Source organism: Scardinius erythrophthalmus, assembly GCF_964197995.2.
Source record: "Scardinius erythrophthalmus genome assembly, chromosome: 19".
In the NCBI taxonomy this organism is placed as follows: Eukaryota; Metazoa; Chordata; class Actinopteri; order Cypriniformes; family Leuciscidae; genus Scardinius; species Scardinius erythrophthalmus.
This window is the reverse complement of record NC_138239.1, coordinates 27559980-27580508: the sequence shown is the minus strand read 5'-3', so window position 1 is coordinate 27580508 and position 20529 is coordinate 27559980. Positions and strand designations below refer to the sequence as shown.

The 20529-nt window shown below is 39.1% G+C and overlaps 1 protein-coding gene across 1 annotated transcript; it reads left to right on the top strand.

Annotated features, from left to right (window-relative positions):
- Window positions 1-1276: 1276 nt before the first annotated feature.
- tulp4b (TUB like protein 4b) lies at window positions 1277-18612 on the top strand (the record flags this gene model as incomplete). Its single annotated transcript, XM_081393925.1, has 15 exons — window positions 1277-1297; window positions 5022-5291; window positions 6266-6394; window positions 7523-7684; window positions 7825-8005; window positions 9144-9251; window positions 9660-9826; window positions 10641-10865; window positions 10948-11182; window positions 13044-13188; window positions 13412-13553; window positions 14350-14443; window positions 14549-14692; window positions 14807-18300; window positions 18496-18612. The coding sequence occupies 15 exons, from the start codon at window positions 1277-1279 to the stop codon at window positions 18610-18612; spliced, it is 5634 nt and encodes a 1877-aa protein (XP_081250051.1).
- Between the last annotated feature and the right edge of the window lie 1917 nt (window positions 18613-20529).

Genomic DNA, 20529 nt, shown 5'->3' with positions numbered 1-20529 from the left:
AATGTGCTTTGGGGTAAAATCCAGCATGAGCATCTGGCAAGCATTTAGACGCATTGAGAGCGAGTTGGTAGAGGTGAGTTTGCTGGTAGAAATGAATGCAGAATTCTTATTTTATTACTCGAATGAATTGTTTTCTTTTTGGTTCACATTGTTCACATTTGATTTATTTGGAATGTCACAATAATAGTCAATGTTGTATCCTTGATCGTTGTGTAATTATATCACGAGTGTAGGTGGCAACCATAGTTGATGGATTTATTTTAAACTGCATCCAGCTTAATTACCTGCCACAATTCTTATTTAATCAGATGTGGGAAACTGAGCCAGTTATGATCTGGAAGCCCTAAATGGTTATTTTTATTTTTATAGCAATTAACATTGAGATTATGTTGTAAACGAAATTTCATATATCTTAATCAGCGCATCAAACGCATTCTATAAATGAATATTTCTATTTGAAATGAGAATAAATGCAGTTATGAAGTCTTAGGCTGGGTGTCATTAAAATTCAGCCATCATCACATCCCTGTTGCCATGACGCCTGCGAGCTGCCTCATCCTTAGTTGTGCATGATTTTTCTGTATGTTTTTTGCTCGTTTGCTCGTTTTTTATGTACTGATGCTTCGATGCATAATTTCTGCAGCGTTATTCTTAGTATAAACCTAAATTGCAGGGGCTTTAAACATCCCGTGACGTAATGAGGGACCAATGTCAACTCAAGTGTGGGTGCAGACGGAGAAATGAAATGTCTTTAAATGATTCTGCATGCAGCGCTTGTCTCATAGGTGGCTTGTTCTTGCTCATCAATCTGCAAATGCTATAATCTGTTTCTGTGGTTGTGTCATATGCTTTATTCTTTCTCAATACATTTGTGTGTGTGTGTGTGTGTGTGTGTGTGTGTGTGTGTGTGTGTGTGTGTGTGTGTGTGTGTGTGTGTGTGTGTGTGTGTGTGTGTGTTTTCTCTTTGCATAGAAATCCTGGAATACCACAGGCTGAAAACTGGTTTTGTATAATGAAGATAAACTGCAATGGGCTTTGATTTGATTTAGATCAAATTTGCATCCCTTTATTGAACAGAAATAGAATGAATTGGATTCCTCATGATGTGCATTAGTCACAGACTATAATGGCCTGATTTCAGACACACTCTTTCCTAAGACACATCTGCAGTTAAGCATTCTCAGGTTGTACTGCACTTTTTCTTTTTTCTTTTTTCTATTTTTTGAGTAAGCAAGCAAAATGGAGCACTCCTTTAAAGACGGAATTCGGACTAATAATGTCCAGGGACTATGAAGAGGTGAGTACTTCCAGAAAAATAAGATTGTCATGCATTCCATGATAATATTTTCTACAGCACTGAAAAGTATAATGTTCTTTAATACATTTGTAGTTTATTTTAGACTCTTAATGTCAAATACAGTAGTCCGTTGTTACATTTTCAAGTCACATTCCACCTGAAACTATTATACAACAACATTTTTCTAATTATTTTACAGTTATTATGCATGTTTAGGCTTATTGTATTAATTGAGAAATTACAAGGAAAGTTTGTACCTTTAAAAATGTATTTGTCCCACCACAGGGTTATTTAAAGGTAAAGTGTAGGCTACTTTCTGTGCCACTAGTATCACTAATGTGAATTTAAAAAAAAATGAATATAATTTTCAAAATGGCTGATCATTTTCAAATCGACCTATTAATGTCTTACATTTCTCTTTGCATGTTGAGTGAACTGCAAACACCTAAAGACCTATTTACAATGTTGACCAGTTACAGCACTTCCCCTATTTTAACCTATATATAAGTGCAAAATATCAAGTGTAGCATCAGTTCTGGCAGGTCACGTTAGTGAAGCTCGCATCAGCTGACTCTCAGCTGATCCACGTCTACCTATCACTGTATACATATATAAGCTCCTTCAGTATTATCAACAGCTATCGCGTTTCTCAGGAGCTAATTACCCTCCTCCATCCCCAGCTCCTCCTCTCGTCAGTCAGGATTTGGCCTTCTGATTCCCCTCGAATCAGAATAAATTCTCGAATTATGTTGTACTTTAAAATCTTGAATGAATGATATCTGCATACATTCATGTTGGTTCTGTTCTGTTTACACTAAGGGGGGTTATCTCCCTGCTCTTATCCATGCTAGGCTGCACTGATGCACAGGGAGTTCTCAACCAGAACAGAACCAGACCGCCAATCCTAACTGTATGCTAATTGTCAATCGTATTTGACGATAGTGGTCCTGACAGAAATATAAAACAATATATAACTCTGCAAAAGTCTTAGTCTTAGCACCCCAAAAAAGACCCTCCAAAAAAATGGTTTTAAGCCATTTATTTATCTTTTGCTGTGTGTAAGGAATTATCAGTTTACATTTCCAAACATTAATTAATTGTAATAATCCAGTGAGATTTTGTTATGCACAAGGAGTCTGACAGCAGCTGGTATGATCTGATCTCACCATCATTGAGTCAGTGAAAAAACTGAGACAGACTAAATCCAAAAGAACTGCGACAACGTCTCAAAGAACGCTTTAAGAAAGCTGCCTTCAAAGCTACATTACTGTGAAAGGTTTGCTTTCAAAAATAATTTCATAAATAGATTTACAATTAATGGCAAAAGGAACATTTAGAAAAGTAAACTGATATTTTCTACTGACACATTATAGCAAAATATGTAAATAACTGGCTTAAAACTATTTTTGGGTGAAAAAAATACTGATGTGCTGAAAATGAAATAATCTTGTCTTGCCTAACAACCCATCTATGAACATTTTTTAATGTAGTTTAGTATTAGCGACCATAAAAAATGACATTGCAGATTATACAAGTGTTTTAAAGGAACACTCCGACTTTTTGGGACTTTACCCACTAAACATTGGACGTCGGATAGACGTGCAGATCATGTCTATATTGGGTCCGTTGGTCCATGACCAATTCTGGACATCTATTCGTCGTCCAAACTAGGTCCACTATTTGAACGTCCAACCATGACCCAACTTGGACGTCATTTTGACGTTCAACATTGGACCTTTGAACTAACTGGGTAATTTTTTTCGACGTCCAAACTAGGTCCACTATTTGGACGTCCAACCATGACCCAACTTGGACGTTATATTGACGTTCAACATTGGACCTTTGAACTGGGTATTTTTTTTGGACGTCATTTGGACGTCTATGACAGGTGCAGGAAATTTACATGATTATTTTTTTTTTAACGCAATAAACGCCATTTAAAAAAAAAAAAGAGTTTGTCATGTCATTTTGCTGTGTACTGAACCTATTCGCTCCATCCACGTTTCATGCCAAATCTCTATTTCCTTGTTTAAAATGCGCCGAACCTATTTTTAGCCTAAACGCGATATATCCTCTGGACTAATCAGAATTATCTCACTCTCTCTCGCTCTCTCACCCTCAAATCACTCGCGCGTATCGCGCCAGACGCTCAAAACGCCCCATTCGCGCATTATCAACATGATTAATACATATTCAAATAGGCCTACAGATTGTAGCTCAAACAGTAGTGCATTGGCGTTTGTAACGTTAAGATCACGAGTTCGATTCCCAGGGAAAGCAAGAGTAATTGTGTGTGTGTGTGTGTGTGTGTGTGTGTGTGTGTGTGTGTGTGTGTGTGTGTGTGTGTGTGTGTGTGTGTTGTGGAGAAGCCGCTTTTTTCTTTTTTTTTTTTAGCGCGTTTTGATTGAGCGCACTGAGCGCGATTATTGTTTGGAAAAGACGCACAGTATCTAATAAAACACACGATCCACAGCAAGCCAACCCCGTCTCCTTCCTTCTTCCCACAAACGAACTTTGGACGGACGTCAACATTAGACGTGCGGAAGACGTCGGAAAAAGACGTCATCTGGCGTCACAGTCTGCACCTTCAAGGGGAGCAAAATTGGACGTGCAAAAACGACGTAGAAAATACGTCGTTTCGACCTGTCTATGCGCAGTGGGTAGCTTATTCACAGTATCCCCCAGAGTTAGATAAGTCCATACATACCTTTTTCATTTCTGTGCGTTCTGTAAGTGTTATTTGACGCACCCACCGCTAGCCTAGCTCAGCACAAAGACTGGATGTAAATGGATATGGTAGCATACTAATCCCAATAAGTGACAAAATAATGCAAACATTTTCCTATTTACATGTTGTGATCTGTATAGTCACAGCGTGTACAAATAACAAGGCTATATGAGACAGAGACCATTTTTAATCGTATAAATACTGGGAACTATATTCTCACTAGGCATAGGAGCACAGCTACTTGGGCGGAGTTGCTAATTGGGCGGAGTGATTAGCGCAGCACACGAGACGCCCTGTTGATGGTTCCGTAAACAAAACAAACGTGACTAACTAGCTAGTTGCGAACGTGACTCGTGATCATGGCTGACTTTGAGAAATTGTCAGAGGAATTTTACTGGGTATCAAACCAAGATCCAGAACCATATAGTTTTGAGCCAGAATACACAGACGAGGAGTTACAAACTTTGGAAGCTGTAAGACAAGATACAGCGAACACCCATGATTGTAAACTATAAATTTACTATCTAGTAATTGCTGACTCTATTACTCCAACTCTGAGCGAACTCTCTGCTCCTCACCACAGGGCGTCTCGTGTGCTGCGCTAATCACTCCGCCCAAGTAGCTGTGCTCCTACGCCTAGTGAGAATATAGTTCCCAGTATTTATACGATTAAAAATGGTCTCTGTCTCATAAAGCCTTGTTATTTGTACACGCTGTGACTATACAGATCACAACATGTAAATAGGAAAATGTTTGCATTATTTTGTCACTTATTGGGATTAGTATGCTACCATATCCATTTACATCCAGTCTTTGTGCTAAGCTAGGCTAGCGGTGGGTGCGTCAAATAACACTTACAGAACGCACAGAAATGAAAAAGGTATGTATGGACTTATCTAACTCTGGGGGATACTGTGAATAAGCTAAAGTCCCAAAAAGTCGGAGTGTTCCTTTAAATAATGTAAATATTAACTGCCTCTCCCTCTACACATGTAGCCTGGTCAGTCTGTAGGGATGTTGGCTGCGGTGGAACATGGTCCGGTCCTCTGCAGTGACTCCAACATCCTCTGCCTCTCATGGAAAGGGCGAGTTCCCAAGAGTGAGAAGGAGAAGCCGGTGTGCAGGAGACGCTACTATGAGGAGGGCTGGCTGGCCACTGGGAACGCCAGGGGTGTTGTGGGCGTCACGTTCACTTCCAGTCACTGTAGAAGGGACAGAAATACCCCACAAAGAATCAACTTCAATTTACGGGGTCATAACAGTGAGGTGGGAGTTCCCCTCTCCTTCAGATTTTTGTTTTGCCAACAACTGCTCTCTTTTGGTTTAAAGGTTTGAATTGCGAGCTTTAAAGGTGTAATAAGTAATGTTTTACACTTTAAACCTAAGCAAATAAAGAAAAAAATCTTCTTCTTTTTTTACCATAAATCTATATTTCACTAACTGAAATAATGTTAACATATATATATTATATATACTGTATATATAAAATCTGTTTTTACCCTTGACAACCACCTTAAAAGCCACATGATGAGTCAAAGTTCATCACAAGTAGCTTTTCCACAAGCTGAGGTAAATACTAATGTGTAGAAAGTGCACACAGTGTCATGCACACAAATACAAAACACTATCATGTGAACACTAAAATAATGCAATAAATATTAATTTAACAACATAAGATGTAAAAAACTAAGAAGAAACTTATAACAAGAAAAAACATCAATGTGTGCTGTCACGGATAATTCTGGGAATGTCAGTTTGTTTCTTTTTTTACTGTAAATTATAAGAAGTGTTTGGAAGTGTTCTTTTTCACTTTCAAAAACTGTACACTTTACAGTATTTTACTGAAAAATCCCATTAGATGTATTGTAGCTTTTCACCGCATAGAACCTACCGTTAACCAATTAATAGGTAGCTTTTTAATCTTTTACCTTCAAAATTACGATAATTTACAGTGTATGTTTTAATAAATCTGTTTAAAATGATGTACACTCATATTAGACCCAGTAAAACCAGTGGACTAGAAACAGATTTTTTTATTCTATGTAAACTGACTGAGCTCACTTGACCATCCGAATACTACTTAATTTATCTCATTATCTCCTTACCTACCATACACGTTTATTCAGAAAGAATTATTTTCATAAATCAAAAAAGGCTAGTTTTGAATTTTCCATCCTATGCAAGAGTATCATGCACTCTTTCTCCTTGAATTTCATTCCCATGGTGCTGGTCTCTTACAGGTTGTCCTTGTTAGGTGGAATGAACCGTTTCAGAAGCTTGCAACGTGTGACATGGAGGGAGGGATATTTGTGTGGATCCAGTATGAAGGAAGATGGTCTGTAGAGCTGGTGAATGACAGAGGTGCTCAGGTATGTATATTTACTGCTTATTTTTCATCTGTGTGCAGAGTGCAAATGTATTTTTTATGATACGTCAAGATTGATTAACTTACTAATATGTTTTGTTTAAAAATGCATGATTATACACACACAAAAGGGCCAACTAAGTAAGACGTAAGATGTAAATAAAGTATGGTATAATAATTAAATTAATTGCTATTATTTTCCTTTTTTCCCATGCCATTTTCTCATGTCATTCATCATTGGGGTGCAGATGTCCATAATTACTCATTGTTAGAAAAATAGAAAAATCGACAAATCGAGTTATTTAGTAAATGCATAAATATATGTTGGGCCCTATTTTAACTATCTAAGCGCATGGTCTAAAGCGCATGGCGCAAGTGCACTTAGGGCGTGTCCGAAACCACTTTTGCTAGTTTAACAACGGGGAAAATGGTCTAAAAGGGTTGTCCCTATTCTCTTAATGAGTAATGGGTGTGTTTTGGGCGTAACGTGCAATAAACCAGTCAGAGTCTCATCTCCCATTCCATTTAAAAGCCAGTTGCACTCGCGCCATGGTGGATTCGCTATTTACATGGCGGAATTTGCAAGCGGAAAAACGGAACACTTCTCTTGCGAGGAAACAGATCTGCTCGTGCGCGAGGTTAACCATCTACGGGACAAAGTGTACGGGTGTTGTAGACCCGCCTATAGGCGCACATTACTAACGCGCTCTTTAAATAACAAAAAAAATACTGCGCCATTGACTTTAGACCAGGTTTCAGTTGGTCAATGGCGCAGTCTATTTCAGTTGCCTCAAAATAGCAATAAGCCAACAATGCGCCAGAACACACCTCGTTTTCAGACCAGAACACCCATGGGCACACAAATGGGTGCAAATGCATTTGCTATTTAAACAACGTGGCGCAGGACGTGAAAATGATAACTGCGTCGGGCTGAAACTAGCAGAAAACACTCACGCCGCATTGCCCCGGGTGTATGATAGGGCCCATTATGTTTCAAAATGGATGATTATATTTTGTATCTTTTAATGAAACTCCTGCTAATTAAAAATGCTAATTATTTAGCAATAAGAAGAAAAAAAACAGCTATTATTCTAACATGAACTGCTTAATGAACAAGTGGTTTGTTGTCTAGGTGAGTGACTTCACCTGGTCACATGATGGTACACAGGCCTTAATCGCCTACAGGGATGGTTTTGTCCTGGTGGGATCAGTCAGTGGTCAGAGACACTGGTCATCTGAGATCAATTTGGAGAGCCAGATCACCTGTGGAATCTGGACACCTGATGACCAGCAGGTAACTTTTTGGTTTGGCATCATCGGATTGAAGGAAACGGTCTGAAAGGCATTTGTTGTCAACAAATGACTTGGACCGATTCCCTTGGACTGATGCCCGATTTCCCTAATTTGGTGTTTGCATTCGTTTATTCTCCCTAGGTGCTTTTTGGAACAGCAGACGGGCAAGTCATAGTGATGGACTGCCACGGCCGTATGCTTGCCCATGTTCTGCTGCATGAGTCAGATGGCATAGTCAGCATGTCCTGGAACTGCCCGAACTTCCTGGTGGAGGACAGCACTGAGAGTGATACAGACTCTGATGACTCTACTCCAGCTCAAGGTACATTATACTCTTAAAAGGATAGTTCACCCAAAAATGAATATTCTGTCTTCATTTACTCACCCTCATGTCGTTCCAACCCTCCTAAGACCTTTGTTCATCTTCGCAACACAAATTAAGATATTTTTGATGAAATCTTAGAGCTTTCTGATCCCTCTATAGACAGCAACGTCATTGCAACTTTCAAGGCCCAGAAAGGTAGTAAAGACATCATTAAATTTGTCCATGTGACTACAGTGGTTCAAATGTAATGTTATGAAGCGACGAGAACTATATTTGTGTGCAAAAACAAAACAAAATAACGACTTTATTCAACAATTTCTTCTCTTCTGTGTCAGATCTCCTACGCTATTCGCGTAGTGTAAACAGTGCGCGCTTCCTGGTTCTATGCCAGAATGCCGCCTCACTATTGGCCGACGCTGGTCACGTGAGCACCACGACACATGCGTGTGATGCTGACGCAGGAGCTAGCCAATAATGGCCCGGCATTAGCTGCACTGTTTAGTCTACGTCAACGGCGTAGGAGAATGACGTGGAAGAGAAGAGATTTGTTGAAAAAGTCATTCTTTTTTTGGGGGGGGGGGGGGTTGCGCACAAAACATATTCTCGTCGCTTCATAACATTACATTTGAACCACTTAGTCACATGGACTATTTTAACGATATCTTTACTACCTTTCTTGGCCTTGAAAGTTGTAATGAAGTTGCTGTCTATAGAGGGATCAGAAATCTTAAAAAATATCTTAATTTGTGTTCTGAAGATGAACAAAGGTACCTTTAAAAAAGCTTCTTCCATGGTTCTAAGATGGTATAGCTTATTCCATGGTATCAAAAACCATTTTTCACTGTATAGGGTTCTTGAGTTTCTTGGAGATTACAAACTCTTTGAGATTGCATTATAGGTTTTGAAGACATGTGTATTGCATACATCATCCATTATTGGAAGAAAGTGAGGCCTTTATGGGGTTTTCCAAGCATCAGTACGTAGACTGTTTTTTTAAATGGCCACAAAAAAAAAAATATACTCCAAACCTTTTAAAGGTATAGAAAATTTTATACATTTTTAAGGATAATTGCAGTAATGTGTATTTTACTTTTTTTTTTCAATGTTATTAACTGTAAAACTGTTTCCTTTCAAGTGCAAAATCTCAAACCACTGCTCACGGTCAGCTTCATATCAGGAGACATTAGTCTAATGAACAACTATGATGACCTTTCACCTAACATCATACGCTCAGGACTGAAAGGTAAAACCCTGCTGTTCTTGCAATAAATGAATTGCTAAGTACGTGTTTTATTACTGCCACTGGGTTATAATTAACAGAATAAGTTATTTTCAACATCTATGGCATGCTGTTGATTACCTAGACAATATTGTCTATTAACATTTACAGTAAATTCACCTATAATGGAGGTTTAGCAGCAGGCTGGACATATATTAAATGCTTGCAATAATAAAAATGCGTAAATCGTCATTTTAAAGTACGGCTACTTTTCTTGGTTGAGGAACTTCTGTTTACTCCTTAAGAGTAATTCAGTTAAAATAACCCAAAATGGTCATTTCAACCATTTAATGACACATCATAAATGTTGATTCATTATGACAGAGCTATATAACATGCTGTAATTTGACTGGACAGAATTTTTTTTTTCAGATGTGGAGGTACAGTGGTGCTCTCAGGGAGACCTGCTGGCAGTGGCCGGGATGGAGAGACACGGTCTACCCGCTGACTCAGCCTGTGCCTCCTTAATGAGGAACGCCCTTGTCAAGTTTTACAATGTCCAAGGGGAACATATATACACTTTAGAGACTCCAGCCCAAGTGAGCTGTGACCAGTGTGGTCTGTGTCATCAGACCAATCATCATTTATCAATCTGAACATATAATACACACAATATTTTTAAAACTGTTTTTTAAAGAGGTCTCTTATGCTCACCAAGGCTGTATTTATGTGATCAAATATACAGTAAAAACAGTAATATTGTGAAATATTTCTATTTTAATATTTAAAATGTAATTTATTCCCATGATGGCAAAGCTGAATTTTCAGCATCATTACTCCAGTCTTCAGTGTCACATGATTCTTCAGAAATCATTCTAATAATCAAATATTGTTGGTATTAAATTATTAACAAATTTTCTTATTATTATCAATGTTGAAAACTTATTTTTTTCTGAAATAAAAATATTTTGTTATATTATAAATGTCTTTAATGTCAGTCTTGTTTACCCCAAACTTTTGAAGGTAGTTCATCAAGGTTTTCACAAAAATATTAAGCAGCAAAACTGTTTTCAACATTGATATAAAACAAAATGTTTATTGAGCAGAATGATTTCTGAAGGATCATGTGACACTGAAGACTAAAGTAATGATGCTGAAAATTCAGCTTTACAATAACAGGAATAAATGAAAAATTAAATGTTTTATTTAAACATACATATTTACTATTTGTATAAACCTTTTTTATGTGTAAACTGTATGAATAAACAGTATGGCAATGCATGCATAAACTGTAGACAATTGGTTATCAGCTGCTTTTGCTTCAAGTATATACAACACAATTTTTAATCTCATATTGATGTTTGCATAAATTATACATAAACTATGTATAATCTAAATATCTTTTGGTTTTAGAGGCCCATCACCACTATTTGCTGGGGTCACAGAGACTCGCGGCTGTTTCTGGCCTGTGGACCAGCCCTGTATGTGGTGCGTGTGGAGCACCGTGTGGCCAGCCTGCAGCTTCTCTGTCAGCAGGGCATTGCCAGCGCTCTTAAAGAGGAGAGAGATGTGGGAAAACTCAACATGCCTTCACTCCTCTGTTCCTACGTTACCACGGCATTCATTCCAACGATCAAGGTACCCAAGCAGCAAGTGAAGTATTCACAGTTTGATGTATGCTAATATATGGATTAATGCATAATCTTTTTCATATCACAAGCCCCCAATCCCTGATCCGAACAACATTAGAGATTTTGTGAGCTATCCCACAGCAGGGAATGAACGGCTGCACTGCACTATGAAACGTTCAGAGGAGAACCCAGAGGCAGGAGGCCCCTGTTACACCCTCTATCTGGAACACCTGGGAGGCCTGGTGCCTATTCTCAAGGGCCGTCGCATTAGCAAACTGCGACCAGAGTTTGTCATTATGGACCCAAAAATGGATGGTAAAGCAGGTATTTACGCGCTATTGCTCATGACTCTTTAAAGTGCTCATATTATGCTTATTTACACATTTATAATTTTATTTTTGGGGTCTGCTAAAATTCATTTTCATGATTTAAAGTTAAAAAAATACATTCTATCCGTCCTAAATAGCATTCGAAATTAGAATTAGTGTGTCCCAAATCGTAGTATGTTGAAATGAGTATTCGAAAGATTCCCAGATGGTCTAAGTGCAGATCCGTGCTCGCTCTAATTGCTAATATTGCCCACAACCACAAACCATTGAGCGTTGGATTAGAATTTAGTTAGAACTACAAACACAAATAAAAAGTGTTAAAGTCCACATGAAATCAAAATTGACCATATTTACTTTGTTTGCCTAAATTGATCGTTTTGTGGTGAACAATTCATCCATGCAAGTCAATCCACACAAAAAAATTTTTTGGCTTCGTAATCTTTAATCAAAATCTGAAAATGCCCCTCCCCTCTGCTTTGGAGGACCTTCCCTGATGACGTAGGTTTGAGGACTTGGGTTGGGAAACACTTAACCACTCCCCTCAAACCGTTAGTCTGTTATGAGCAGAGATGGAGAGGAGGAGCGCTAGAGTAAAACCCTGCCCTCTGTTCAATATTCCGTTTCACTGGGAAATACGTCACAACACTGGAGAAAAGTCGTTTGCAACTTCCGGTTCACGCGGACTTTAAAAACTACAAACATGGCGGGTGTGCGAGTCCTGCGTTTAAGTAGAGAGGTTTAGATAAAGGGTTTGAGTGATTAATCCGTATCTAACCTGATGAAAATATATTTATTCAATGTTATATCCACATAATGTTACATCTGCAACAGTATTGTGTATGCTTATAAAGATACATTTGATAATTTAGTAACTTTTAAATGCATCATTATGCAAACACACAAGGACAGTTCTGAACATGAAAGACCAATGACTGGCAGATCACCGTACTACTACATTTCTCTCAGAAACGGTAGGAAATTAAATATTAAATTGAATGTTGGAGGATTTTAACTGTGACACGATGATTGACAGGGCCGTTTAAACGCTGACAGTATGCATATTACAAAACGGCAAAGCAATCCATTAAAGAAAGTTATGCTGAAGTAGTATGTCCCAAAGTTTTTCTACTCTAGTATGTACTTTTTCTTCATAAAAACATAAATAATTTTAAGAGCATAGTAGAAGTAGGCAAATTGGGACGCAGCATCTCTGTTTTAATGTCTGTCTCTTTAAAGCTCACCATTCCAAAAAGGCACAGTCTCCTCTTGATTGGTCAGCTGACCCATTCTGTTCTGATTGGTCATCCGCTTAGAGTGTGTTAGAAACGTAACCCCCCCTCACCATAATCGGGTTTCAGATCCCGAGGCTTCATGAGCAGTTGTAAACAGTATCATATCTGTAGTAACTATGGCGTCACTATTTGAAGTCCATACAATGTTGTTGTTTTTTTTGCCCTCGTCACAAGAAAAAGAAAGTGGCTCCTGGTTATAGCGAAATCACTTACCCAGCTGTTCTTTGAGGGTAGGTCAAAGCAATCAGTAGGCGGGCATTATACACATGTGTAACATGGTGACGTAGCTTAGTCACAAAACTAATAGCAGGACTACATACAAGGTGTTTCAGGCAGGTTTTTTCTGTTGGAGAGATTAACTCCTTTGGCATGTACTTTGTGCATTGTAACTTTTCAGATTGTTTACATGCACAAACAGCTATACAAATGAAAGGAAAGGTCAAATAAAAAAGCCTAATAGGTGACCTTTAAACCCACATACTTGTTAAGCATAATGCTTAAATGCATTTTTTTTTTGTCTTGACAGCTGATTTCACACATCTTTAATTTAATTTTGTCTTTCAGATGAGGTCTGTGTAAATGGCATGATCTCCTACATGACTGACAGCTGTAACTGCTCAGATTCAAGCGATATTGAGTTGAGCGATGAGTGGGTTGGACGAAAGTCGCCAAAACTTTCCAGAGGAAACAGGTCTCCTAAGCTTCCTAGGTACTCTAAACATATAAGGTACTGTTGAATATAAAATTCACACAATATTACAGGGTGCCTGAAACTTAACAGAAATGTTTGTTCCATCACAACCTTTACAAAACGCATTACAGAACATTTCTGTCAAATATTTACTAAACAAATCAACTTTTGACTTGATAATAAATAAAAGAAAACATTTAATTTAATTGTCCTTTTTTTTCATATTTGTTTTTATGTTTAGAATTAATATGGAATCAAGAAAGTCTCCCAAACTTGCCCAAACATCTCAAGAAATGTCTAGGTCTCCTAGATTACCAAAGAAGCCTCCAGTTCGATCTCCGAGTCTTTCTCGAAGGGAATTTTCAGTTGATGGCTTTAGTGAGGTACTTAACATCTTATGTGCAAGTTCATTTTGGCAATTATTTTATATTAATCTACTTCCCTAGAATTAGCCAAGTTTCCATCCAATTTTTTGTTATCAACAAAGTGAAAATGCGTTAAAAAATTTTTTTTGCGAAATTTGCGTTTGAGGATGTTGGAGGTGGAGATTTATAGCCTTTTCTCACAGCACTTGATATAATTAAACTTATCAATTTGATGGCGGATCCAGAAAGGTTCAAACGACAATCACCAGTGTCAACTGGAGATCCACCTGTTGTTAAATGCAAAAGACTTTGGACTTTGGAGAGGCTACAGAAAATAAGAGACTGCAACCGAACAGAAATGGCGACAAAGAGGAAAAACTACGGACTGCAGCTTAAACTGATGTCTTAATAATTCAAAAATTAGTTTCAAGCTTTTTAGATTCAACCCACTTTATTTTCTTAATTTGTTTCAGATAAAATTTTATTACATATTAATAAATTGTATTTATAAAATTGTTTTATTAAATTACCGATAACTGGTATTTCCATCAGCTATATTGGTAAACGTTTTGATGTGCTAAACCTTTTTTCACAAACAAAACCTTTGGATGGAAACCTAGCTATTGATAGGAAAAGTGTTTGTATTTCTTGCCTGTGTCTACTGGACACTGCTTTGCATTTGCAACATATTCTGCACCATGACCTCAGTAGACAGCTTAATTTCTTTAATCTCCTGCTTTGCTGAAAAGAAATTACAATAAACCGACTTTGACCTTGAATATTTTCTATAACTATCACTCAATTTGCTTTGTAGCATAATTACTTAGCTCAGGTCACCTCTAACATCTGGGGAACAAAGTTTAAGATTGTGGGCCTAGCTTCCTTTTTGCCAGCTAACTTAGGAGCAGGTATGTCAGGTTTTGTATACAAATCAACACTTTCACATAATTATTTTAAAGAATAATCCTAATGTTTTTTAAATATGTTTTGACTAATGATGCATAATGTCACAGTTATTTATAAAACTAGTTTGCTGCACCTGCAACCTCGTCAGATGACCATCTATTTGCCTGAGGTGCGTAAAATTTCCTTGGACTTCATGAGTCTCCCAGTCTTCAATCCCAATGTGTTCAGTGAAGATGAAGATGATTTACCTGGTAAGAATCAGATCAGTGGAACGTCGTGTACATTTTGTCTCTGTATAGCTTGACTAAGACAAGAAGTAAATAAAATGTAGAAATTTATCGCAAGATGTTCTTGCTTATTTCTAGTGATGGGACCTTCTGGAGTGTCAGCCGACAATCCTCCTTGCACAGTTAATATTCCCATTGCTCCAATTCACAGCCCTGCGCAAGCCATGTCACCTACACAGAGTATAGGCCTTGTCCAATCTCTCCTAGCCAATCAGAATATTCAGCTTGATGTCCTCACCAATCCCACAGCTACTGCAGCAGCGGCAGCTGCAGCCGCAGCAGCAACAGCAGCAGCAGCAGCTAATGCAACTGTGTCAGAGCACAGTCAGGACACCGTGACCGCACAGTACACTGTGCCGACCAGGTACTCTAACCCTGGACAGGTGATATTCAGCGGACTGGAAATGAGTAATATCCTGAGTGGAACTCTTCCTCCTCCTCCAAATCATCTGCCACAACAACCCCACCAACAACGTCAGCAACAACAGCAACAACAAGACCATCAACAATCAAAGCATCAACAGCAATTACAACCACAGCAGCACCATCTGAAATTGCAACATCAGTCACAACAGCTGCATCAACAGTCGCTGCAGCAGCAACACATGCAGAATCAGCAACAATTGCAAACACAGCAGCAGCATCAACAACAACTTCAACAGCAGCATCAGCAACAGCTGCAACAGCAGCATCAGCAACATCTGCAACAGCAGCATCAACAACAGCATCAACAACAGCTGCAACAACAGCTGCAACAGCAGCATCAACAACTACAACAGCAGCATCAACAGCAGTTGCAACAACATCAGCAGCAATTGCATCAGCAGCAAATACAACAACAGCAACTGCAACAGCAGCAGCAACAAATTCAGCAGCAAGTTCAGCAGCATCAACAACAAATTCATCAACAGCATCAACAACAAATTCATCAACAGCATCAACAACAATTCCAACAGCAGCAGCACCAATTGCAGCTGCAGCATGAGCAAATGCAGCAGCAGCAACAACAGATGCAACAACAGCAGCAGCAAATTCGACAACAAATTCTGGAGATGAGGCAGCAGCAGCAACAGCTTCAACAGCAACATCAACAAATACAGCTGCAGCATCAACAAATGCAAAGACAGCATCAGCAAATGCAACAGCAACTCAAAATGCAAATGACCATACAGCCTCCACCTTCAGGGTATGCTACTCTGTCCCTTCATCAGTTACAGCTGATGCCGCCAATTCCTCATCCAGACCATCCACCAGATAGAGCAGAACAAGTGCTTCCTCTGAAGGTTCCCTCACGACCACAGTCATTCATTGAAACTGACACTCTTGAGATCCAGATGCGCAAGGTAAACCCTCCACCACCTTACCCAGGTACAGTGGTATCTGCTGCAGTCGCCACACCCACTACAGCGCCTCCAGGTCTTCTTATTAGCAATGAGAATGGCACTACGCTGACAACAGATCCATGTTTAACTAAGGACGAATTCTCTCTTCATCCGATTGGGCTTCAGTATCCAACTCCATTAGGCTATGAAAGAATCACCACCTTTGACAGCAGTGGAAATGTTGAAGAGGTGTGTCGCCCGAGGAGGCGCCTGTTAAGGAACCAAAATTCCTATGGGATTCAAGGAATGGGCAGCTCCGCCACATTGAAAGTAACTTCGTCTGAGAACAAGAAAGTCCAGTTGCCGTACAGCTCAGCAACTCTGAGTCGCCTCTCTGTGCCTAGATATTCTATACCAAGCGGAGACCCACCACCATATCCAGACACATCCAACCAGATGAACACAATCAGAAGTCCTACACAGAGGATTGACAGCAGTTTGGTTCATACCACTTTGCGTCGAGATCGAAGGGAACTGACCCTGAAGGTTTCTCAAATGGTGGACACAGTGAGGACTCTACCAACAAAATCCAAAATGAACGGTTCCCTTACGCTCTCCTATCAGCCAAGGATACCCACAGCTTTGTATACGTGCACTCAGTGTAGCAGTAATAGCAGCAGCACTAGTGTAAGTGTCACCGGTGGTGGCACCAACAGCAGTGGAATTGCTGGAGGAACTGTGGTGAGGCAAGACTTCCCACCTGGCAAAGGGACCCAACACAGCACTATAATTGTGCACTCCAAAAGTTCATCGCCATTAGCCTCCCAGTCCTCCTATAACCTCTTGAGTCCCATTGACCACAGTAGAGACAGAACTGTCTATGTGAACTCTGCCTTTACGGAAGACGAGACACTAAGTCAGCATTGCCATCTTGAAAAATCAGTACGTCATTTAACACTAGGGGATGTCAATTTAACAGTCAAACGACCTCCGCCTTACCAATGGGACTCTCCTGCAGCAGAACAACTCTGGATACCTCAAGAGCAAAATTTATTGCCTGGACCTCCAGGACCACCTCATAAGCCACCACCATTTATACTTAGCCAACCACAGCACTTAGACATGACCCGGCTACCTTTTGTCCTTTCAACAAAGCCTTCCCCCAGTCCCAATTCTATGACCCTCCCTTCAGCCTATCAGTTATCCCTTTCACCCTTCCCAACAATGGTAGGGCATGGTGGACCTCAACTACAGACTTTGCAGAGTCCTTCACAACCATGTGGCCCCAATGACATGGTTACATCTACCACTTTCAGCCAACCAGACCCAACATTAGTCCTACCCCCAGGTTATCCCGCTAATTTGACCAATCTAGGTTGTTGCACTCTGCCCCCCATGTACCCAGGGACTAGCTCCTGCAACAACCTTCAGCTGCATCCAATGAGCTTGCATCCTTGGAGCACATATAGCACTTGCCCTCCCATGCCAGACCATTCCGCCACACTGCCCAGTAAGACCCATCAGGCCCTGGAGAAGCCTGTTCTCTCTCCGCCTCCACCACCTCCACCTCCCCCACCACCTCCTCCTCCACCTCCTCTCCCTCCCCCTCCGCCACCCGTTGAACACCTGAACCATCAGAGCACCTCCGAGGTGGTCGCAGAATCTGGGGATAGCTTTCAAGATCAGTCCTCTCTCAATGAGAGTCCACAAGGAGCAGAGAGGTTCAGCAAAAAGGGCCGTAAGAGGCTTGACAGTAGGGCAGAAGAGGCCAATATGTCCGGAGTCTCTGAGGGGAAATCCAAAAAAGAAAGCCGCACTCTCTCTGACTTCAATTCCCTGATCTCCAGCCCAAGACTTGGCAGCAGGGAAAAGAAGAAGCCTAAAGGACAGAAAGAGCCATTGAACAAGGCCAAGAAACTGAGTAGGACCTCAAATGAGTTCCAGGACAGCTCAGAGAGTGAGCCTGAGCTCTTCATTAGTGGTGACGAGTTGATGAACCAAAGCCAGAGCAGCAAGAAAGGATGGAAGAGCAAACGCAATCAGCGTATGGCAAATGAACTTGAGGAAATCAAGTGCCGCAAAGCTAACGAGAGAGAGGATCGTAGTCTTGGCAGCCAAGGCTTTGTTTATGTCATGGCCAACAAGCAGCCATTGTGGAACGAAGCCACCCAGGTTTACCAGCTTGACTTTGGAGGACGGGTGACACAGGAGTCAGCCAAAAACTTTCAGATTGAGCTTGATGGACGCCAGGTAAGCAATTTTATTTATTTATTTAGGATGGGAAACCAGTTTTAAAACAGTATTTTTGCTATTCTGTTTCGTGACACTTGGGGTAAAGAAATTACACACTTCACCTTTAAAAAACAAGCTCCATACATAATATCTTTTGAGTTACAAACATCTACCCTGCATTTAACCCGTAATTTTTCTTTTACACTGTTACAGGTAATGCAGTTTGGCAGAATCGATGGCAATGCATACATCCTGGATTTTCAGTATCCATTCTCAGCGGTACAGGCATTTGCTGTGGCCTTGGCCAATGTCACTCAGAGACTTAAATAGAAAACCTCTCCAGCAATCTTGTCCATGAGAACAGATGGACTTTGTTGAGATTATTGTTGACTGCAGATTGTGAGAAATGTTACATTCTCTGCTGCCATGATGTCTGTGCAGTGCCGGTTAGTAGCCGAGAGATCTGGTCACTCTCAGGCAGAACGTACATGAGACGTACACAGGGGGTCTGACAATAGATTTAGTGCTTTAAGGTACCTTTTTGTTATCAGAGGTACAAGCTGATTTAAGATTCCACCTGACTCCAAAGGTGGTACACATCTGAAAAAAAATGTTAAGTATTCATGTATTGATGGAATATTATTTAATTCATTAATTCAATTTTATTGTTTTTTTCCATGTATTTCATTAGTATATAATGGTGTGATTTAAATGTAAAGGTTATTTACTAAAATCTAAGATGGATGTTAGATTATGGGCTTTCTTTCTTTTATCCCTGATGTCCCCACCTCCTTTAGTTTATGAGATTTATTTGTGCCAAATTGATTTCCTATGTATACTCCTTGTAAAGTGATGGATTTTAACTATTGTTTACCACAAACTCAGTGTCAAGTAACTCAAGTAAAAACTGTTTGAATATTCATCCCATGACTCACTTCCATGAAGTGAAAACAGAGAATATATTCCAGTTATAATCATATTTTCCAAGTTGTGCCATAACGAATGCATTTTTATGGTTTACATATCAATTTAACTTTGTTCTTCACAAAATGTCTTAGTTATATTGCATTATTTGCACACTGTGTGTTTGCAGTAATCTCAGTAATGTCCTTTTTGAACAAATCTTTGCTTTTAAATGTTAACAGTAACAGAAATCAAAGTTTGAACATTTTTTAAATTAGTTTCAAATATATTATATTATACTGTCATTATCATGTAAGTGACATGACAGAAAAGTGCTGTAGTTAGATATACTTAAAAAAATTACTTATATTGTTCATGACACTTTAGCACGAACTATATAGTATGCATTAATTTAGCCAAAAATGTCTTATATCAAAATATAAATCAAATTTAACACACTGTATATTATGCAATGAATGGAATCTAAATTAAATTGAAAGTTGAAATGTAGTTTTTGCATTCCTAAGTTACATAGTCAAACCCTATTGCTTAGTTTGGTAAATGTGAAGGGACATCTTTTTACTGTATTTAGTATAATTGGTTTAATATTTATTTTTCTGTATTCATATTTAATATTCTGCATCATATTTAATATTTCTTACAGCAAATCAGCTAATTTATTATTTTTCTGTTGTTGCTTAGTTTCTGATGTTTTCCAGTAATTTCATCAGTTTTAATCACATTTTTTGTTGTAAGCCAAACAGTGGTTCAGAGTGGGGTAGTGTTGATATGGTTGACGTTTTAAGCACTTCTTGATTATTCTTGATGTTGTATGCTTTGATGATTTGCAGTTGCAGTTATTTCTGGCCACTTTGTACTGGGAGATTCAGGCTCAGTTTAAATAGTGTGGAATGTGAGGCTTTAGCTGTGCTTTATTGCTAAATTATTCTAATGTACATTTACAAAATGTGATTCAAGGATGTCTTGAAAAAGCATTAGAATGTGTGTGCAGAGTAGGCTTTAAGTCATTAAATAAAATCAAACTAGTTTGATGAAAATTGTGTGGATTATTTATATTGTGAAATTATTGTCTCATTATGAACATATTTGTATTAACACTTTTAATAAGAATTATAATTTACATCTGCTTCAGCTTTGATTAGCTCCCAACCAAATCAATGTGTTTTATTTTGTTCAGTATTTAGGGAGCACTATAAACGCAAAGTCAGCACATCCAGGTTTGGAACACAGTGTAAATGACTATTTTTTGACCTGTGAGTTCAAAATGATAAAATTGAGATTATCCCTGGTCTCCACTATAACAAACATGCTAGATTAATCAAA